The sequence below is a fragment of the Sander lucioperca genome, chromosome 10 (genome assembly GCF_008315115.2).
Source record: "Sander lucioperca isolate FBNREF2018 chromosome 10, SLUC_FBN_1.2, whole genome shotgun sequence".
Taxonomy (NCBI): domain Eukaryota; kingdom Metazoa; phylum Chordata; class Actinopteri; order Perciformes; family Percidae; genus Sander; species Sander lucioperca.
Genome location: NC_050182.1, coordinates 27,365,425 through 27,388,050, shown reverse-complemented (window position 1 = coordinate 27,388,050; position 22,626 = coordinate 27,365,425). Strand labels below are relative to the sequence as shown.

At 41.9% G+C, this 22,626-nt stretch overlaps 2 protein-coding genes across 2 annotated transcripts; one reads left to right on the top strand and one right to left on the bottom strand.

The window, feature by feature from the left end:
• The first annotated feature begins 2,857 nt into the window (after nucleotides 1-2,857).
• Nucleotides 2,858-7,446, top strand: glipr2l (GLI pathogenesis-related 2, like). The gene is made up of 5 exons (XM_031299115.2): nucleotides 2,858-3,194; nucleotides 3,772-3,880; nucleotides 5,223-5,326; nucleotides 5,772-5,849; nucleotides 7,120-7,446. Exons 1-5 carry the CDS (start codon nucleotides 3,182-3,184, stop codon nucleotides 7,284-7,286), a joined length of 471 nt encoding a protein of 156 aa, XP_031154975.1. The 5' UTR covers nucleotides 2,858-3,181; the 3' UTR covers nucleotides 7,287-7,446.
• A 2,067-nt stretch (nucleotides 7,447-9,513) lies between these two features.
• Nucleotides 9,514-22,338, bottom strand: nacad (NAC alpha domain containing). The gene is made up of 10 exons (XM_031299114.2): nucleotides 22,015-22,338; nucleotides 18,386-18,669; nucleotides 12,864-18,270; nucleotides 12,347-12,595; nucleotides 11,873-11,964; nucleotides 11,110-11,178; nucleotides 10,840-10,986; nucleotides 10,614-10,748; nucleotides 10,325-10,447; nucleotides 9,514-9,797 (listed from the first exon to the last, which is right to left on the bottom strand). The coding sequence occupies exons 1-10, from the start codon at nucleotides 22,097-22,099 to the stop codon at nucleotides 9,783-9,785; spliced, it is 6,606 nt and encodes a 2,201-aa protein (XP_031154974.2). The 5' UTR covers nucleotides 22,100-22,338; the 3' UTR covers nucleotides 9,514-9,782.
• Nucleotides 22,339-22,626: the final 288 nt, after the last annotated feature.

The following is a 22,626-nucleotide window of genomic DNA, read 5'->3' as shown; positions in this document are numbered from 1 at the left end:
GATGGTAGGAGGAATCAAGAAGGAATCAATTTGTTAAGATAGCACTATTTAGCTAATAAGAAATGAAGTGGCTTGACTTTTCACACGAATCCCATCATGTCCACTCATATTATGAAACTAAGATGTCATTAGTTGCACTTAGTGTGAATAATGGTCCAACCATGTCCTTGTTCAGTGTCTTTGCTAACAGTCCCACCTTGTGGTATTTTCAATAATTACACTTAAAAAAGCGCTTTGAGCTGCACTCTGTGTATGAAAGGCGCTATACAAATAAAGCTTATTATTTTTATTATTATTATTATTATTATTATTATTATTAAAAGGATCACAGATGATAACTGAAACACCTCACAATGCAAAACAGTAATCCTGTTAAAAAAAATAATTTGATCTCATTATGTTTGTTTCTTTTAAAATGATGTGGATTAAAATCAGTGCTTGACCCTTCAGGAAATATTTGTCTCACACCCATTTGCCCCTTGTATATTAATTATGACAGGGGAACTTGTACACACCATGTTGGATTACCTAGACGTATACTCTTTTTAATCCAGATTGGCACAAACATTTCCATTGTACCTCATGTTATATTTTTAATGATGATACATGAATAAGCACATACATACTTTTAACACTGAATCTCAGAAAAGACTTTGCCTTTAAGGACTGACATCTGCCAGAAAAAAAAACAGATGAGCTGTTAATTACAGCAGTACTGTAGACAGAAAATGCTACTTATATAGTTATTATGTTAGAATATTTTATGTTCAGGAAATGTATGTACTATACACTGTGGGCTACATGGGCTGATGACTAACATGATGCCTCAAAATATCTGGGTATGTTTGGTCTGCTCACCAATAACTAGAAATAATTAGTTGTCACACTATAGTCTTCAGTCAGTGTTGGTGAATATCTACTTGTGACCACAGTGTTTTTCTCCTTATAGCATCATATTTGTTTTAGAATTGTCCTTCTTGCTACCCTGTGGTGTTGTGGTGCAATGATGTATCAGTAGTTCAGACATCGATTATGTGACTTAGTACCCTGACCCTTATCTGTAGGATTTTTTTAATGATGACTCAAGAAATCACAAGTAAAAATGATGATTGTTAGACCACTTTTAAAGCTGACAAATATACTGCCCAACAACTAACAACTTAACATGACTCATTTACAAAGCTGTCTTTGGAATTATATAGATTGTATTGACAGCATGAATTGATGACACATAGAAGTGGTATACATCATCTGAAAGTTGGGAACCTGAAGAGTTTTTATTTTTATTTTTGGGTTAAATCCATTTATTACACAGATTTGCTGCAATATTTAACCATTTCTGACCACTTGAGAATTGATTAAAAAAAAAGATTTAAGAATCCCTCCAGAATACCACAATAAGACACTAAGACCTTAAGGAACACCATAGAAAAATCCATGCTGTGATTTGGTATCACAAACATTTGACATTTGGAGATTTCAAATAAATGAAGAATTGCATTTATCAGTGATTGGATGGCGACCACTTCTGTTTAGGAAATTGCTCAGGGGCAGCAATTGTATCAGGGTGGCCATGGCCACCCCTTGAGGGCGCCATTGAGCATGCAAAGTACAGCTGAGGATGATGGAAATGTGATGATGTGGTAAAATAATAGTAAACCAAAGTATTGAGATTTTGACGATATGATAGCTCCTAGAAGAAAAGTCAAGGGATCACTAAAGTAAGTAGGATACCTCCCCTGGTGATCATGGATCCCTGTACACAATGTCATGACATTCCATGTCATAATTGTTAAGATATTTCAGTTTGGACCAAAGTGACTGTAGTGTGTGTGTGTTTATTAACTTTGATTGATTCAAGCCTAACAAAGTGATAAACTCACATTCACAACTGGGAGATTAGCAATCAAGCATCAGCATTCTACTGTTACACGTTTAGCAGTTTCATCAGAACACTTTGGTGCTGACACAATGATGTCTTATTGATTTTAAGGGTGTAAAAAAGGACAAAGTACAATTTCATTTTTCATACATTCTTTATACAAGCTGTAGCCTGTACAAAAAGTGGAGACACAATTTCAAAAGCTGAGTTATGAGATGCACAGTAAAATATGAGATAATCCATTTTGAGGTTCTGTTACACACCAGTCCTGCCTTTGTTAAAACAGGTGTATTTTTTGTTGTTGAAATAATAGATATCCCAGTTCGTAAATACTATTAAAGTGCAGAGGGAAGCATACTTCATGCAGACAAAACAAATAGTAGAAACCTGTTCTGCAGCATGATGGATGATGATTCTGCCTCTCCCTGTGTGTCAACTGCAGTAGGTAAATTGTTCACTCATTGCTTTTTTTTATCCAGAGTGGAGGTTAAGGGATCACTCATTTACAATTGGGTGTGTGGGGGTAACTTATTGACACAGAAGTTTCTGAAGACAATGTTGAAGCACCTTGACGATATCAGCATTAGTAAAAGTGAAAAGGTGTTTTGAAAAAGTGAGCATCATGTACAGTACAGTATACACTGTGTGGCCTATCTCAAAGTTTGCTATTGTCTTCTGTTGCACAGCACAATGATGCATCATTACAGTGTGAACTGTGAGAATAGCCACTGTCTCGGTTACAGTTGCTAGGAGTAACATTCTCTTGTCCATGGCTACCGAGTTACAAGAATCTCAGAGCCATATATGGGCATGTGTCTCACAGAGATGATGTCACCAACGTCTGCAGGGGCTCCCTTCTCATTTGTGGGAATGTAAAGACAAGGAGTGGGTGTGTACTCCTCTGAGCCATACAGATATATGTAGGGAATGCAGATAGTGGTGTTTGTGGCTTCAACAGAGACAGACAGGTTTAGTTAAATGAAGTGAAACAAAACTTGAGGAAGAAGCATGTTACAAAATAATCTTCACAACTAGATACATAGCTAAAGGGGAAGTTTGCTGCTGTACGTTCAAGGTTGAATGAGACAGCAATTGAAGGAAAGGCCCCCGAAATAACGGCATTGGCAGCTGTTTCAAAGCATCAGCATTAGATAGACAGCAGTAAAGGAAGAAAGAGAGAGGGAGCAAGCAACAGAGAAAAAGAGAGGAGGAGCAAAAAAAACAAGTCAGGGGAGAGGCTGCTTTCTTTCAGTGCTAAGAGTGTTTCTGATCTTACTGAAGGCTTCCTGTGTCAGCACCATGGGGAAGTCAGGTAAGTGGAAACTGCACCCTGAGAATATTAACTCTGATTGTATCCATTTGGCCGGAGTTATAACTTGCTTGTTTACTCTATGTGTTTGTGGGCTTTGCTATCTTTGAAAAGTAGGACAAGGCAATGCAAACTTGCAAAAGAAAAGACTAAATTCTTTTCCTTTCAATGAAATTTTAAAATAAATTTTACTGATCATTAGTTAAGATTCATATTGCAGCAGGCTGAGTCGATGCTGGCTGTTAGGCAGCACTGGTATTTGTATTGTTTGTGTGTGGCTATTTCAATGTGCCTATTGTGTAAGCACTCAAGAGATTGTGGTAGGCTACTTATGAAAAGCCCAGTGAGTGATAGGCACCGGGCAGAGAGGGGGGTGATGTGGATGACGTTTTCTTCTCCATCGAGTAATACTCACTGTCTGAGGTCAGTCAGTCTTCAGGTGGTGAACTCACACTTCAGCTCGAGTTTGTATTCTGCAGCCATGCACGAATTTTCATGTTGCATCATCACGTGTCCTTTGTCAGATTTCTCTCTCTCTGGCTGCCTAACCCTTCCTGCCTCTCTCCTCTCTGTCTATCAGCCTCAAAGCAGTTTTCCGAGGAGGTGCTGCAGTGCCATAATGAGTTCAGGAGGAAGCACCAGGCTCCTCCAATGAAGCTAAGCAGCAAGTTGAGCAGAGAGGCTACCCGGTAGGTTAATACACACACTGATTAAATTAGAAACCTAATAAACAAGGACTACACGTTCCAGTCATTGTCAAACTGCTCTGGATAACAGTGACAGCTTCGGCCTAACCTGTCAAATGAAATAACAACAAAATATAATAAGATATCGAGGGTCTTGGTTTGTTTTTATTGTGATTAGCAGTTGTGTTGACAATTTCTTGTTTTGAGTAAATGAAAACTTGATCAGTGCTGTCAGGAAGGAAATAGGCAACTAACTGTCTTGGATAATAGACTTTCAGTCCATTTCCTCAAGCATGCTAATGGTGCAATATCAACAGCAACATTGGTTTGCTAAACAAAGTTTACTGTTATGATTAAAAAAAAAAAACTTTATTCCTCAGTTGCTTAACTTTAATGATACAGTGTACACTCTACATCTCTGGTAACGTGTGCCTCTTTTAAATACTGTATTTGCTGTGTAATATCTATGATGATAAATATTTGAGTTTGCAGATAATCTACCATTTAAGCGCAGCACAGTTCATTGGAACATGATGAATGGTGCTTTTACCTCTCCCTCTGTGTCAATTGGCGTTTTTAAGGCACTTACCAAAATTATGCAACGGTTTCACCCCTGTTCAGTTAAAGCCATCATTCGTTCATTCACAGCTGCGTGTTTCGAGGAAAATTTGCAGATTTATAAATATAGTTAGGATTTAGAACCTAATCCAACAAAATCAGTAACAAAAGCTCACTGGACTTGTAATTGAAGAGTTTGTCTTTTCATCCGAAAAGCATCATTAACTCTTGTGATGAGGAACACCCGTGGCATTTAACATCTGTTGTTTATCCACACCATATTTTAAATAGAGACATGATGAATAACTTACCAGGTGTTGAACCTTGTCCGTGTAGTAACACCCCCGATTGTAAATTTGAGTAAATACTGTCACTAAATCAACACTGTGTTGATAAAACCTATAGCTTAGCATGTACATTTTTGTCATTGTTCAGATTGAACTTAATGGAAATTTTGCATACACCCCTGATGGTCTTTTAACCTGTAATAATATCAACACAATACCAAAAGCAATTGTTCAGAGGAATTAGTTTCTGTGCCTGCTTTGCATATTTGCACTAGATTAAACCTGAGGTAAGGATTTGACACTGTTTATCTTGGAGGGTAGAGGACAGCACAGTGCTTTTAAAAACTGAGACTTCTGGGAAGCCTAAATCTAAAGAAGTAAAGAGCTTTAAAGTACGCCACTCACAGTGGAAATCTTTGGGTGCAGGAGTGGATTTTGTTGCAGGATTCATAGCAATTTCAACAGTGCTATCCACATCTTTCTTTGTCTCTGACTTTCAGTTATGCTGAAAGTCTGGCCAGCACACGGATCCTGAAACACAGTGTGGAGTCCAGTAAAGGGAGCTGTGGAGAGAACCTGGCGTGGGCCTCCTATGACCAATCAGGTATATACAGTATATATACTCATACACACATGCTCAATATACTATTCATAAAACTGAATGATTTTGTGTATATGCCCTCTTTGTCTTCCTCCTGAGATACACATCCATACAATAGTTTAGTCTATGGGGCTTAATGCAGACTGTCCTACCCTGAAAGTGAACAGCTGGGATGTATTTCCCCTCCACTTGGCTCTGTGTTTGAGAGCTCAGACACCATGACTCACTGCAGAAATATGTCAGCGCAGGACGGTGTGATTCATAAAACATCTCCAACAGTGCAGCACTGGGTGAGAAAAAGTGCAGCATTGTAAACAACATGTGCCCCAAAAGAGATTTGTAGCTCCAGGGGGAATTCTTCTTATATTGCTGTCATTCTGATCAATATGTACGACACAAGACCGATTTGATTGTCCTTGAAGTTGAGGTTACACTTTGTCCCGTGCAGGAAAGGATGTTACAGACCGCTGGTATGATGAAGTGAAACAGTACAACTTCAACCGTCCTGGATTCTCCTCTGGCACTGGTAGGATTTACACAAGAGAGTGTCTCTCTTACTTTCTGTCATATTCAGTTGGTGTCATTAGTAATCATCAAGTAATCATTAAAAATGTTCCGATATAAATATATAGTATATAACAATCAATAATATAATTTAGAAAAAAAATAAAAAAGACTGAGAGCATTAGTTGATGCATTGATAATTATTAATAATTAGCATTATTTTGTTGATTAAATAATTAATTGTTGAAGTCATTTTTAAGAAACATGTCATAAATTGAGTGAATATGTTTGAGTTTTGGACTGGTGGTTGAATAAAACAAGCAATTTGAATATGTGAACTTGGGCTTTGGGATATTGTGATTGGCATTGTAAACTATTTTTTAGACAGTTAATATATAAGAAATGTATCAATTAATCAGGGTAATAATCAAAGGATCAATCAATACTGAAAAGAATCAATCATTCATAGAAGCCCTGAAATTATAACAACTTTGCTCATCACATTGAACACAATGGGAAAACTGAATATTATTTCAAACCTTTTTTTTAGTTTAAACTGAAGGTGTGAACATTAAATTAAACATCAGTATTATGTATCACCATATGTAAACTTAAAATCTTCATCTTTGCCCTTACATATTATATCAAACCCTTCTCATATGTTTTCATGTCTTATTGTCTTGTCTCATCTCTCCTTGTGTTTCTTTCCCAATGCATTTATCTCTATGTATTTATTTCTTGCTCTGTTTCTCTTTGTCATTTTCTGTTTACACATGGTCAGTTTCTTGTGTCTTGGTTGATCTTGTTTACCCAGGCATGGGCAAGGTTGTTGTTATTCCCCTGCTGATGTCACACCTCCGTCAATGTGTGACTGTCTGAGTCAGTGACCAGCAATGGGGAAACTAAGGGGAAATCATGGTCCTCTGTATCACTTCTCAGCCTCCATGTCATTTCAAGTCTGACCTAATTCCTCTAGATGGTTTCCCATAGCCCCAGACTCTAGTATGCATAAGTTTGTGTAACTTAATCACACATGAAGCAGATCACTCCTAGGAGACATCACAATGATTCACATTGATTCATATAAAGTTGACTGATAGAGAAAGAAAATAAGAAAGTGTACAGGGAGGTTTGGGACTGATGAGTGAGACAGGAATTAAGATTCCTTCATCTTTAAATATTTAGAGGAACTGCACTCAGCTTCAACCATGTCCTAACAGTCTTGTTTTTTTCCACAGATTTTTCTGCCTTTAATTTCTTTCTATTTTTGTCTCATTTCACTCACCACCTAGGTCATTTCACAGCAATGGTGTGGAAGAGCAGTAATAAGTTGGGTGTTGGTAAGGCTACTGCATCAGACGGTTCATCCTTCGTGGTGGCCAGATACTTCCCCGCTGGAAATATCACCAACCAGGGACACTTTGAAAACAACGTCCTCCCAGCTAAATCCACCACATAACGATGTCTCGATCCCCAACGCTTGACTCAAGCCCAAAGGCATTTATTCCATTTTTCCAGGAGAGTCTGAAGTTATCTGCCTGCACTGTTATCAAGGATACTCAGGAGAGCACCACCTCTTGCCTAATAGAGATCCATACTATATTGTATAGATTTTTTTTTTTAAAGCTGAAATGCACTCAGGCTTCCAGTCCTATGTTTGTCATTTGAAAAAAGACCTGTGTTTGACAGTGTTTAGAATGAAGAAAGCACTATGACATTGCTAACAAAACATTTTCAGTAACAATTTGGATTGTTTAATCTTGATTTTGATGGTCATTTACATTGCCTCTGACAGTATTTCATTCATTAATGTCAATGCTTCTTTACTTTTACACACTGAAATTAGAGATGGGCCGATACCATTTTTTGCTTCCCGATACTGATTCTGATACCTGAACTTGCGTATCGGCCAATACCGAGTACTGATCCGATACAAGTGTATCATATATTTTATTATGTTTTAACAACTGTATACTACTATCCCTGTGTGGATGTGATATGATTTCTATATCTTTGTTGTCGGCCTGGCTCAGGTTAAACTCTTTGTGAAACATGAACAAACACAAATAATGAACGCCACAGAATTTTCTTATATTATCCAGTTTGACAGTCCATTAAAATGGAAAAAGAACATAAATAAACTACTTTAATGTAGATTTTCTTTAGGGCTTTCTTACGTGGTATCGGATCGGTGCATTAACTCCAATACTTCCCGATACCGATACCAGCGTTTTAGGCAGTATCGGAGCCGATACCGATACTGGTATCGGTATTGGAACATCTCTAACTGAAATACATCATAGCCTCACATCTGTATTTGAGTAAAAATGAGAATTAAGTTATTCAAAGGGACAGGCTTTACGCATTTACACGTGGAGTCATTGCTTGTAATTCAAAGCTGATGACTCAACATGCGTGGTATGTGTTTGTGTTATTGTGACTACTTGTCAAAGCCAACCCTGCAGTCCCAGGTATGTGTTTTGTACTCTAATCAGTTTTCTACAATAAAGTTGATAGATTGTCAGAAATGCAGTTGGCATCTGTCTGGGTACACTTGTGTCATCTGTATTGTGTGATATTATAAGAGAGTAAGAAACTGAACAAAATGAGAGTTTAATTTCATAATGACACATTTACTTAAAAAGGTGATAGCACATGTGAGTCTGGCACATGTGCTGGCAAAGTGTAACTTTATGGAGTATGATTAATATAGGAACATTTTAGACAATGTAAGCAGTTGTATACGTAAACACTGATTAATGAGCTTTTTTCTGAGGTTGGTATTAAAGGGTCTGAATAATTGTGAGACTTGCATAAATCTTCTGGGTCCAAAAACGATTTAGCAGTGCAAAGTATTCCTTTAATATCTGCAGGCTGCTTCTGCAAAAACATTACATGTAAAGCAATTATATGTAATGGTAATATTACAATGCAGTATACTTGCAATGCTTCCTTTAAAAAGCCATTACATTTTCATGTTTTTGTTTTTGTCTTGCCTATTTTAGAATCCACCCAGCCGTTGGCATCTGCCACACATGAACAACATGATGATATAACACCTTTCACATTAAAAGCCCAATGAGAAAATGTTTTAACAATATAAATGATTTTTTCATGTGAAGACCTTTTGTGTGTTCTTCATTTGCTCACGCTTAAAAATATAGGGCTATTAAAGGAGAACTACGGGCAATTTTTACGTTAATCTTGATCGCTATACTTTTTTGAGTAGTGTCTATAGCAAAAACCACGAGCCGAATTGGTGCTAGCAACATGGAGCTTCTGTAGCTAATGCCCAGAGCTCCTGTTAGCTAAAACTAAAATTCCACGGGACTTAGCGATACTACAGCTAGATACTAAATGCATCTTGTTGTCATGTAAGGGCCCTGTTCATGTTGCACAGACATTTTCATAGCATTTTGAGTCTGTTAAGAGGTACAAAGGCACTCTTTAGCTTATGCCCCCATAACTGCCGTTTTAGCTAACGGGAGCTCTGGGCATTAGCTACAGAAGCTCCATGTTGCTAGCACCAATTCGGCTCATGGTTTTTGCTATAGACAGTACTCAAAAAAGTATAGCGATCAAGATTAACGTAAAAATTGCCCGGAGTTCTCCTTTAACCCTTAACATCAGCATCAATAAAACAATAGCTTAGACTATGTTGTTACAATTGACAATGAATTGATAGATTTTACTTTACGAAAAAAGTTTTAATAGGCCTTGTGAGTTTGCAAAATGTGAAGGACTGTGCTGCTCCTAATGTTAAAACAAGTTACAAGCCATCTACTATCTTTTCAGTAAAATCAATCTTACAATGCGGCCCCAGCCCACGCAGGAACAAACTTTATTTAGCAGATATTGGGGATGCAACATACAGTAGCAGCGATACAGAAGAGTCAGTGGCATTTAGACTGTATAGGCTGGAGGAGGGGGTCAGGAGTCATATCGTCCTCACCACTCACATGGTCAGCTCCTATGTGGAAAAGGGAGAGAAAGACAGAATAAGACAAAAAGAGAAAAAGAGATTCAAAGAAGAATGGTACAGTTGGTAAAAATGAAAATATGAATCATTATGAATAAATAAAACTGAGCTGATTTTCCTTCATTAAATTAGAATACAAAACAGTCTCAGAATGAGATGCTCTGTTTTTACTTAGCCAACCTTTGCCAGTAATCTAAAGACAGCTTCATCTTGCTTTCCACCCCATACAAAATCAACTGCGTCACTTAGGCAACTCAGTTATCTCAGTGTGAGTTGTTGCTGCCACCTAGTGGACATCAAACTGCACTGATGACCTACAGAATGGTAGAGGTTGCTTAGTTACTGGGGAGAAACTCTACTTGTCATTTGTCCTCTGCTCTTTGTTCTTTACTCCACCCTCCCTCCTCCATGCACTCCCCGCTCACTGGCTATGACTCATTATTTTGTTCACCATCTGCCCTCCCGCTACCCTCTCACTCTTCCTCTCACTATCTCCTTCCCTCCTCCTTCCTCCTCACCATGATAGCATTCACAATGTCATTCTTGTTGTGTTTCAGTGCACGGACTGCCTTGGCTCGTGACACATTGGCCTGAGCCATCACCAGCTCGATATCCCTCTGCTCAAGACCTCCCTCATCCACCTGATGTATAGAAAGTGAGAAAGAGAGAGAGAGCGAGAGAGAGAGAGAGAGAGAGAGAGAGAGAGATAGTTAACAACAGAATAAAAAATATTACAGAACGCTACAACATACTGTACTGACATTAGTTTGATAGGTGTTCAGAAACAACAGTTTAGACAGAAAGTACCTCTTCTTCCTCCTCTTCACTCTCTTCCTTGATGGTGAGGCTGGGTGGGACAGGTGGGGCCAAGGGAGAAGAGGTCACAGGCACCTTGAATTTCTCTGCGGCTGCCTTGTGAGCCTGCTGAGATAGGTCCTCAATCTGAGAGGCGAGGAGAGGAGAGGAGAGGTTGAGAGACAATACAATACATGAAGCTTGAATATCTAAGAAAGAAAGAGAAAGAAAGACCTACCTTTGCCTCTCCAAATACAATGTAAATGTCAGATGCAGGGCTTTTGAACACATCTGGTCTGCTGATGACAAACAAGATACTCTTGGATTTCCTAATGGTAATTCTGGTCACACCATGGACTGGCTTTAGACCAAGTTTAGACATGGCCTACATACACATACAGCAGCAGATAGAGTGAGAGAGGAAGAGAAAATAACACAAATGAAACACTGGTGTAATATACACTCCACTTGATATATTAAAATATTTTCATACAGCCAGTAGTCGAACCTTGCGGGCCTTCTTCTCACTGCGGCTCTGTTTTGGTCTGTTTAGCCCTTCATCTGCAAAGGAGACAGACTGTAGGAAAAAAAAACATATATTAATTACTTTACTGTAAAAATCTAGGACATTTTATAAAGCTGTTTCGCTAATGTGCTAATTTGCCATCTGTCAATTTTACTAATATCACCAAATGTGACTCATCTTGTAAACGGCAGTTTTCACTGCTGTTTTCCTGATGGCAGACAATTTTGCTTTCTCTTGCACACACAGGAAGCGATCCATTTTATGTTCATAGCAACAACAGTAAGAGCAATTTGCTTAAAGTACAAAAAAATACAAATGTATCATAACTAGCATGACCTCCCATGGCTAAAAAAAGAAGATTCTTAAACTTCATCGACTGAAAATATAAAGCAGGTTGGGCAATAGCAGGTAATCTCTGGGAAGTGTAAAAAGAAGCTTATATACCATGACTCCTTATATACAGAAGGACAAATCATATTTTATGTTCTCCTCAGCTTTAATTGTAGTGTCAAGATCTCCCCATAACGTGCATTCAAGTTTTCAGCATTTAAGCAAACAGTTTCCTCCTGATTTCAAAATCATTGTGTTGGGATCTTGAAAAAACAAGTTTCTTAACTCAATCCCAATGTTACATGTTATAAAATAATATTAGAAAATACTTGTTACAAAAGAGGTTAAAAATATATAGGTAACTCAGTACAGGGAAAAAAAATGATTTCCAATAAAGTAGCATGAACAGTCTCACCTGGGGCTCTGATGGTCTCAGTGGCTCTGGCTCCTCTAGCTCAGGCACTGACCCCTCACTCTCAGACTCATTACAGGAAGCTAATATGGAACCTACACAAGAACATATCCAACACACATTCAAGTACATGTAAGTGAAGGGTACCATATCCTATGGCCATAGAAACTAATCACCATAGTAGAAGTAATAAGGGCATTAGTGACTGATTAGTGCTATGCTGATGAGCATTCATTTTTTTTAAATCCCGAAGCTCATTTAATCAACATCAGGGAATTTAATTAGGCTATGGAGAATATAATTTCATTATATCTCCATACCATGTGATTTTTATATTATAATAACGCATTAATGGCAACGCACTCTTCATCCATAAATTAAACAGTCAACTATATCATGCAGAGAATGTATGTCTTTTGTGTATGTCATGAAAGCATAGAAAAATAAATGTTGCATAGGAGGTCAGAAACAACTCACAATTGTTTTGGAAAGAAAGGTCGATCTCTTCTGCAATCTCGTGGCTGTGGTTGATTGGACAGCCTGACTGTCTGTCGGATATTTGGTGGGCAGAGAAAGGCTGTATTTCCCGCTGATTGGATGGACAAGACTCTCTCTGCATGGCTCCATTCCTGTTTCCTGCCACTCCTCTGGCCTGGGATCTGTGACCACGTCGAGGCATTCCACCATCATCCTCACTGTCTGTCTCCTCCTTAGCCAAACTGGGACCTTACAGGGCAAACAGAAAATTGATCATATTTGTATTAGGTAGCTCTCATTTGACTTTGTTTTAACAAACGTTCTGCTTATTTGGTATTGCTTCAAACCAACAAACCAGGGAAATATAGTGACTGTTTTTCTTTTTTTGATAACAATCCCAATTTGCAAAGCACCCTTTTACTGTTGCCAGAACTGACTGTAACAAAAAAGATAAAGGATTCCTCAGTGTGTATTGCACTGTGCTATTAATCTAACAAGCCATCATTTCTATACTCACCTCTGCACCTGTCTTGTGTGGTCCATGTGCAACCTTGCTTGATTTGTTTGTGAGGCTGGATATTGAGATTAGGCTGAGACTGGGGATGGAAAATTGAGTCTGGAACACTTGCTGAATCGAGAGTCACAGGCGCAGGTGAAGTCGACTCCTGGGTAGGCTGGGACAGGCTTAACACCATGGCAGTGGAGAATGAGGGTGAAGAGACACTTGTGGTAGAAGTAGTTGATGCAGAAAGGACAACAGTGACCTCTTGGAGGTTGTTGTGAGGAAGAAATTGGGGATCAGGGGCTTCTTGTGTCTGGGGGGAGGTAGAGCAAAGCGGTGGGGTGGTGTGGCACATGGACAGTGAAGGCTGTTGCTGGGCTGAGAGGACAGGTTGGGATTCCTGCACAGGTGTGGGAAGATCATCCTCTGGCTCTGTTGAGGAACATGGTAAAGGGGAGGAAGAGGAAACAGGAGATGGTGAGGAAGACAGTGGAGTCAGAGAGTATGATATGGTATCATGGGTAGGTGGGATTTGGCCAGCATCTATGTTGTTGTCATTAATATCCACTGTGATTCCTCTCTGACTATCAGACAGGGGTCTGTTATCAAGCACTTCCTGTTCCTGATGTAATTCTTGGTTAATTGCTAAGACAACATTTAGGTTGTCTGGGGTATGTGTGGTAGATTTGCAGAGTCCATGGATAGGAATTTTGACCTCAGGACTGGGACTGTTATCCCCCTGCATCTGTGAACCAAACTCATCTTTGTTTGTCCCAGATGTCTTCTCTTGACAGTCCGACGATGAAGCTTTGTTGTTTGTTGTCTTAGTTTTAGAATTGTCTGTGTCCCCCTTTGACCATCCATCTGCTGTGGTATTTAATGGAACAGAGGGTTTCTTTGGATCATCAACAGATTCAGGGCTAGAGTCCCCATGATTGCCTTTCTCGGATGCCCTGTGTTTGTTCTGCTTCCCTCTCCTCCCTTTCTTAGCAGCAATTGTTTTTTCTGTGCAAAGTTCTCCTTTAGGGGTGTGACACGGAAAGTGCTCTGGGACATTCTGTGCAGGAGAGGTTTTTCTTTCCTTTTTGTTCTTCCTATCTTTTTCCTCACCTCTCTTTTTTGCTTTCTCTTCTGCTTTTTCTTCCTCGTCTTTTACTCCTGAGTTACTAACAACACATTGCTGTCCTCGAAAGGCATCTGTAGTCTTTGGTTCATCAACAAGTCTGTCAGTCACAGGACTGACATCACCTTTTCTTTGGCCTTCAGTCGGAGGCGTCACCATCTCTGGTTCTGACTGGGAACCAGTATTTTCCATCTTGTCTTGCCAAGCTCTACTTGGTCTGGATTCGTTAGATTTACATTTAGGAGTAAAGGAACCAAATGAGCCGTGTAGCAAAGAAAATGCTGTATTACTCTCTGGAGTGATTGTCTGACACTCTGGACTAGTATGACATCTTGACTTGGCTTTATCTGGTGAACTGAGATGCTGGTTTGTTACAGCTTTGTTCATGTGAGTTTCAACTAATGGCACTGAGATGCTACAGGCATCTTCCTTCGAGGATGGTGCCTGTGTTGTGTCTGATGCCTGGTTTATGGAGCTGTCTTTTTGTTCCCCTTCATCTGCAATTGTGTCAGAAACCTGAGGTGGCATCTCCTCAAGTGGAATATTAGACACAGACTCTCTAACACTGACACTCACACTCTGGGGTCTCACTTCCTCTGATAGAGCATTCAGACTTTCACACATGGCTATTTCCAAGGAGTCAAAGGCAGAGTCATTGTTATTGTTAGAATTCTTCCAAGTGTCTTGTATTTGTGTGTGCGTGTTATCTCCATCATTGTCTGGATTTAGATTACTGACATCATCCTCCGGAAATCTGGAGCTTCCATCCTCCCCTCCGCCTGCTTCTGAGATCTCCTCAATGGACTTCCAGCTAGCCAAGTTGGACTCAGAAGTTCCCTCTCCTACTAATTCTTCATCTGCCATCTGGTCCCTCTTTCCACACAGACTGTTGTTGTCTTCCTCATCCAGAACAGACCCCAGAACATTGTCATAATTTTCACACACTTCTACAGCCGTCTGTGTGCTTTGGCCCTCTGTGTCACACATGAGCAGACTCTCATACTTCTTCCCCAGAGACAGGGAGAGGGACTCCCCTGCTCCCCAGACACCAAACCCAGCCCCTGATCCTAATCCTAGACCGAACCCCAGCCCCATTCTGTCATCGCACCACGCCCCAGCTCCAGGACGCATCTCCGTGTTCCCGCCCCTGCTGTCTGTTTCTGAGTTTTCCCTTTTGGGCGAGATGGCAAGGGGGTAGTGTGGGGATCCAACAGCTCCCAGCACCCCTTCATCAGTACTCAGGGTGTTTTCTCTCAGGTTCTCCTGGGCAGAGTCACCAGGGGTCAGGGCCAGATTGTCAGCAAGTTCTGAGATGACTTCTGGAGAGGCAGAAACAGGGATATTACTGGGGTTGGGACTAGGTTCTTTGGGGCAGGAGAGAAGAAGAACACCTTTATTCAAGTCATTGGTGGCAGAATCAATGCTTCTACACTCCACACTCATAGACTCAGCTGACGTATTCCCATTCCTCTGGTCAAGCTCAATGTCAGACTCCCTGTGAATACTGGTCCTACATGTGTCCTCTGCCCCTCCAGGCACATCTGATTTATTGGAGAAAAACTTTGATAATACAAGTCTACTTGCTCCTACAGCCCTGTGGCTTTCTGGCTGATAATGACGAGGTTTGATGAGCAATTTGAAAGAGTCTCTTTCTGGTTTTTCTGTGGATTCCCCCCCTGAATAATCATTGCTCTCTTGCAAATCATCATCTTTCATCTGGGGATTTTCCTCAGCCAATTCTTCCGGAAGAACTGAACTGTTAAGGTCTGCCATCTCCTGTGCAGAAGCGGCAGAAGGAGGAGAGGTGTGGAACTCAGCAGCAGGGTCAGGTGGAGCATAAATGACAACAGTAGTGGTGGAAGGGTTCACATGAGAGCTGTCTTTAGGGTGCTCAAGAGGGTTGGAAGAACCAGAGATATCCATCATCTCACTTTCACTCCCACTTTCGTCCATGTTGCTGGAGGACTCTGGTTGACAAGAAATAGCTTCTGAAGGACTGAATGGTGTCTGGTGATCCACTGGTTTGTCTGTGCTCATGTGCATGTGCAAAGGTTTTGTCTGATCTATTCCACTGGTAGATTCCAGTTCAGGTTCATCCAGGGGTGTAGGTTTATCCAGAGCAATGGATTCAGAAAGACAGGTCGTTTTGGGGGGATCCACAACTTTGTCTGTTGTCAGTTGTGTGTGTAAAGGTTCAGTTTGACCTGTTCCAGTGGTAGACCCCTGTTCAGGTTCTGTTTGGACTTCAGTTAGATCAAGTGTGGGTTCTATTGATTGTGCATGCCTCTCAGTGCTGTATAGACGTTCATCTTCTTCCCCATTATAGGAGGCAGAATCTAATGAGTCATCTGTATCGTCTTGGAAACAGAAGGCTTCATCCAACCCCTCATTGATAGATGTCTCTGAAAGTGAATGAAGGAAGGATGCTGAGCTGTCCTCCTCTGTAGGATCCTGCACTGCTTTGTGATCACACTTCTCATCAGCCTCTTCTTGCTCTTCTTCTTCCTCCTCTTCCTCCTCTTCTACCACTTTAACCTCTACCTTAGCTTCCTCACCAGTCTCATCATGCTCTTCACCATCATCATCTTCATTATTTTTATCATTGTCACCACCGTCAGCAGAGCCATTAGCATTGCCATCACCATCGTCATCATAATCATAATCATCATCATTATCATCCTCTTCTTCATCTTCATCATCATCGTCATCTTCGACATCTGCCTCCTCCTCTCCTGCTGCATAAGCATTAACATCCTTCCCTTCATTGATGTCATTACCTTCTCCAATATCATTCTCATCCTCTGTGGGGAAGAGGGTGATTTCCATTGAATCAGCCTTAAAGATAAGGCTGGTGTGGAGGGGAAAGGAGATGAGGGAGGCAGGGATCATCATTTCCTCCACTGGTATATCATCAGCACAAGTTGCCTGGGAGAGCATGAAAGAACTGGGTCCGAACCTACCAAAGGCTCCAGGACAGAAGGCATCCAGGGGGCTGACAGGTGAGTCAGGGCTAAGGCTAGATGAGGCCATGGTCATGCTCTCTGTGTCAGGAGTCAAGGCCGTGGAGGGTAGTTCTGGGTGGTCATCCATCTGTCCATAATGTTCCTCTGATACACATGCCTCCAGTTGAAGTTTCAGGCCTGTCTGCAAGGCCCTAGAGTACTCTGCTCTCCCTGCACTAGACTCTTCCAGTGGGCAGAGTGAGCTTTCAGACTCTCCCCCATCTTCCTGGGAGTCAGTGCTACGGCTGCTACTGCTCCTTAAAGGAGATGTATTGTCAATCACCCAGCAAGGACGACAACTTTCTCTGGAAATCTTAATCTCTTCCTCTTTTAGAGCCTCTTCCTCCTCGAGGATCACTGTCCCTGTTATACCCATCCGTGAATTCATGACAAAATCATCAGGACGGTAGCGGCAGAAGCCTCCTGCCTTTTCCTCCTCCCGTTCTGGACATGCTCGTCCCTTTTCCTCCGCAACTTCATCTCCAATCTCTGATAAGGAGCCCACAAAGCAAGCAGGGGCCTCCTGTGCTTCTTCTGTGAGGAGCAGGTTAGGAGAAGTGGAGGGGGAGGTTGAAGATGTGTAAGAGGAGGTCCAGCTGCCTCCCTCTGCTGTGATATAAGAGCCAGAGGGAGAGGTGAGAGGGGAACAGAGGTCCTCGCTGTCTGAGGGAGAGCCAGGGGAGAGTGGGCAGACTGGAGAACCAGGATATGAATGATGTTTAAGGTGCAAAGAGCGGGAGGCCATCTTGATTGGGGTGGAAGGAGCGGTATAGTATAGGTCAGGGTCAAGAGATGAGGGCACACCCACTCGTAGTGGGTCAACAGCATAGGCTGGCTCAGAGAAGGACAAAGCAACTGGACAGACGAGCTCAGAAAAAGAAAGGGAAGGCACTTTGTCTTGAGAAAGGGTTTGACCCTCTTCCTGGCTGTCTTTCAAATTGTCATCTGTTCTGATTGGCTCTGGGGAGAAAGAGGGAGGGAATATGGGGTTCTGAAAAGGGGAAGGGAGTGTGATTGGGGGCTGCACAGGGTCTTTTTGCTGATCCTGCTGTTTTTGAGGGATTTGGGCTTGGTTTTCCTCCTTGCTGGTTTCCAGCTGGGTCTCCTTTGCTTGTGACTGAGGACCTGAAAAGCTTGGAATAGCTGGCAAAGGGATAGCCTGACCACTTGGCTCAACCATGGGTTTTCTTTTCTGGATCTCTGTTGTTTTGAGCAGTGTCTCTTGACCCATCACCACCCTTGTGTCAATGGTCTGTGGCTCTTGATAGTCACTCTCCACCTCAGAACCAGTGAGGACCTGGGGAAACAAATTATACATACATAATAAAGTTCATATCAGCATACCAATAAAATGTGTCTGGTGGCATATCTTTTGTAAAATTGCAAACATCCAACACACAAAAAACACACACCTTGATTCTCTCCATCTTAACAGGGACATGGCGGCCACAAGGTCCATGACCACCTAACTTTCCAGACAGTCTCGGTGTGTTGTTGCGATGGTCAGAGCCTTCAGGTTGAGGTCTTGGAGTACCAGAGGAGCTAGGTGTTGCATGAAATATCCGTGGTCCAAATGGAGAGGTGCATGCTGGGAGTAGCTTCTGAGGAGTACTGGGCGAAGGGCTAGAACCACTGTCACTAGGGGAGGAGCCACTGTCACTAGGGGTGGAGTCAGTAGACTGGTGTCCAGTCATGTCTGAAAAACAAGGGGGGGCGAATGCAAAACAACAGTTTAAATAAAAGGAAGGAGCAGTTGCTTCAAACTTTTAAATTAAAGAAACTGTCTACTTTGGCATATTTATGATAAATGTTAACTGTAGTAAGGAATTAACAAATAAGTGAGATCAATCACACTGACTGAATTATCTCAGTAACACGACACTAGACATAATGTGGAAGGCTACGCCTCCTTGCATGTACAAGAATATACTTTTTAATCTCTTCAGTTGAACTTTTCTTCTCCCACACACTCCAAAAAATATCACCAAAATGCCAGTGCAGATGGCTTTGGAGAGCAAAGAAATCACCAAGAATGAAAAACATAGACAGATATGAACAGGCTGTTTTGGATGTGTGTGGTTTTTTTTTTTATGTGATTAAACCTGCCTGTAGTGTTCCACCATAAGGCTAGACTCAAAACATGGAAAACAATGCTACACTACAATATCTTACTTTAAATCTCCAAGTTTCTCTGTCTTTCTTTCTCTTTCTGTATCAACATGCACAATTGCACAATTATCCAGAGGCAAACAAACACAAGGCATTGAATTATGTCCTCTTGGCCTTCTAGACCATTCTATCATCTTCATAACTGTCATAAGGAATGGATAAATCACTGAGATGAAAAGGACAGAGAAATGGGGTCAGGGGTGAGTGGAGGGAGCAAGAAAGGAAAAACAAATGGAGGGAGAAGATGGAATAAAAGACTGTATTCTTCATTTGTTTCAGCTCCACTGCTTATCTTTAACGATTTTGTTATGTCAGATTGATTACCATAACACAAAAGTATACATTTACTGAAATATCCCTGAAAGATGCAACATAAGCCTCTTTTTCAATAGCACACATGGAGGGAACAGAACTTTCATTTGCTTTCTTAACTGGGCCATTGCCATGGTGACCTCAGTCCACATGCTGATTGGCCATTATAACACACAAGTGGCTTAGCTTGGTGCCCCCCCCCCCCACACACACACACACACACACACACACACACACACACACACACACACACACACTTGCTCTGCCAAGAACCCAGATATCACTTACTAATTCACTCACTGTTATCCCTTCCTTTGTCTCATTTCCTCAAAATTACTCTATAAACCCTTTCCGTATTATATAAAGCTGCTTCTCCTTGTTTCACTTTTAGTTGTGACTCTCTCGCCTCCATGTTCTTTTTTTTTCTCTGCACATAGTATATCTCCTCCCTTGCTGCTCTCCTGCCCTGCCTGTGGTGGTGGCAGATGCAATCATCAGCACTTAGCAGCCTTGCATGATTGCTGCCCCAATTATAAGCTTTAGGTGTGTTTGCGTGCGTGCTGAGTCATTTGTCAGAGACTAAAACCTGCCACTAATCGGAAAGATGCACTGTTAAGCATGTACAAAAGCCAACTCCTGCTCTACACTTATATGTCAACCCAGTCTCACGGCAGTTCACTGTTTCCTCCTGCATTGTCTAATAAAAAGGCCAGGCCTAGCTTCAGTGGCAATATGCACATGCAAACAAGAAACAATGTTTAATCTATATCTGACTTATAGAAAATCAAGCAAAACAACAACTACTTTGAACACATTAAGAAATACTGTATATTGGCATTAGAATCAAATGTAAGAACTGCACATTGTTGGAGCTACTGTTTTGCTAGGCTGCTAAATAAGCCAGTGACATGTATTATTTCTGCTGGCAGTCTCCGTCTCTTTGCTGCAGATTCACTGCTGCTAACAGTCTGTGGATGTGTGCCTCTCTTCCCCTCCTTGGTCCGGCCTGCAAGTCTTCTCTGGGAGGAGGCAGTGAAATCGAGTACCTGGCTTGCCGTAGGATGAGCAGGCCGCAGCAAGCTGAGCAGTCTGGAGCTGCGTCACAGAGGCTGCAGCGCTGGCCTGTCAGCCCCAAGGGGAGTCTCTATTTCATCTACTGCTCCGATTAAGCCTTGCAGCAGAGACACCCCAATAGTCTCATATGCTTCTTTGTCTCTCTCCATAAGAACCCCCCCCCCTTTAGTCATAATCAAGCCTCTAACCTCTCTTTTTTCATCAAGTATGTGCCAAAATACAAGTTGCAACTAGAGCATCCGACAATTCTCTTTCCTCCCTCCCCTCCCAAGATTCAGGCCAAGAAGGCTTAAAATAATTCCAAGCCTATGAACAGATCAGGGCAATGATAAAATTAGAGCAGGAAAATTTCCAAAATAGCAAACCACTGTAAAATACTTCCAGCAGAGAGGAGGCAGGGCGTTTCTGTAATAGCCATTAAGGTTATCCATCATGACTGTCAGATGTTTACTACAGTATACTTTACTCGCTAGCTAGCTAGCTATAGCCTATTATGTGCAATAACTGTAAATGACACAGTAGTCACAAGACTTTGTTCCAATGACGACACTCTCACTCTGACCATTATTGCCTGGCTGTAAATAAGGTGACATATATAATACAATCTTGACCCTCCCAATCGCTCATCTGCACTGACACAACATTATCTTCTCCTATCTCTCTATCCCTATTCTCATTTTACTTATTTCATAATTTCACGTCAGATACACAGCAGCAATGTGAGCAATAGATTTATGACTAAAGCTCTTGTGCTTGTGTGGTTTGTGTGTTCCTACAGAGTGCTGCCATGCTGCTGTGTCATGTTCCTGCTGAGGTTGGGGGAAGGGAGGAGCCACTCTACGCTTACAGCTTGCAAAATTGCTGGGGAGATGTGGATGCAGATGGGGTGGCGCCGGGGTTAAAGATGGGGCAGCAGGACGAGGGATATGGGGTGAGGAGGTTAGGGTAGGGGAAGATGGGTATGGGGTTCTGATGAGGATGGGCTCTGGGGGCTGGAGGGAGGACAATTACACAAAGCTTTTTGAAATAATTTAGACAAGAGCATGTTTGTTAGTAGGGATTTGGTGATGAGGAGTGGATAGAGGTGGACTGGGAGTTGACAGTTCTGGGGTGGAGGCTGCTAATAGCTGGGAGCTGGAAGGGGAGACAACATGCAGTTAAGTAAGGACGCTAACATGCAGCTGTATCACAGCTTACTCCGACTGCACATGTCAACAGACAGACAGAAATGATCCCAGCAGTTTCAAGCAGATAGTATTTACCTAACAGTCTCTTACACATTCACTAGCCCAGTAGTCTATATGTGCCATATGCTTTTTATCCTGCTAACTCTCCCCTCCTCGCCCCAATCTATTTAACACTATCTAATTGCTCTGCATTTCCCTCATCCGCTCTCCTCGAAATATGTCCTTGTCTGTGTTCGATCGCATCTACCTGCTTAATTACCTCATTCTCCCTTCTCCATCCCCAACCCCAGATGTCCTACCTGGTCCAGGGAGCCCTGTCTCCTCAGCTCCATGCTCTGGATGCTTGTCGGTGGGGACAGTTCTGTGAGCGCTCTCCCCCGGCATGCTTCTTGCTGGCTCTCTTTAGCTCTGACGCAACAATAAACCATACAGCCGGAACAGGCAAGGTGAACAGGGAGAGGGAGTGAGAGAGTGAGAGTGACAGTGGAGAGGGAGAAGGAAGAAGAAGGGGAGGGGGGACCTGAATGCTCAGCGACCCAACACTCAGTTCTTCCCTGCAGCACGTGTCTAAGTGTGTGTGTGTGTGTGTGTGTGTGTGTGTGTGTGTGTGTGTGTGTGTGTGTGTGTGTGTGTTTGTGTATGAGACAGAATGAGACAGACAGACAGACAGAGAGAGAAAGAGTGAGAGTGAGAGATGGGAGTATATGCTGGTCTCTCTCTGTGGTGCAGCACAGTGATGCTGTTGTGGGCGTGTGTTTTAGAGCCTCATGATCTGAATGTGTGTGTGTGTGTGTGTGTGTGTGTGTGTGTGTGTGTGTGTGTGTGTGTGTGAGAGAGTGTGTGAGTGTAGGTTCTGAGAGGGAGCTGCAGTATCCTTTCCCCAATTCCTTCTTTCCTCCCTTCCTCTCTCC

Bases quoted from the DNA above. Each gene is read 5' to 3' on its own strand.
- nacad (XM_031299114.2), bottom strand. From the start codon at position 22,099: ATGCCGGGGGAGAGCGCTCACAGAACTGTCCCCACCGACAAGCATCCA. The intron at 18,271-18,385 runs GTGTGTGTTTTT...TTGTTTCCCCAG, and splicing joins TTAAGATGGAGAGAATCAAG to GTCCTCACTGGTTCTGAGGT. The intron at 10,749-10,839 runs GTAGGTCTTTCT...CTCGCCTCTCAG, and splicing joins TTGTATTTGGAGAGGCAAAG to ATTGAGGACCTATCTCAGCA.
- glipr2l (XM_031299115.2), top strand. The intron at 3,881-5,222 runs GTAGGTTAATAC...TCTGACTTTCAG, and splicing joins TTGAGCAGAGAGGCTACCCG to TTATGCTGAAAGTCTGGCCA. The intron at 5,850-7,119 runs GTAGGATTTACA...CTCACCACCTAG, and splicing joins TGGATTCTCCTCTGGCACTG to GTCATTTCACAGCAATGGTG.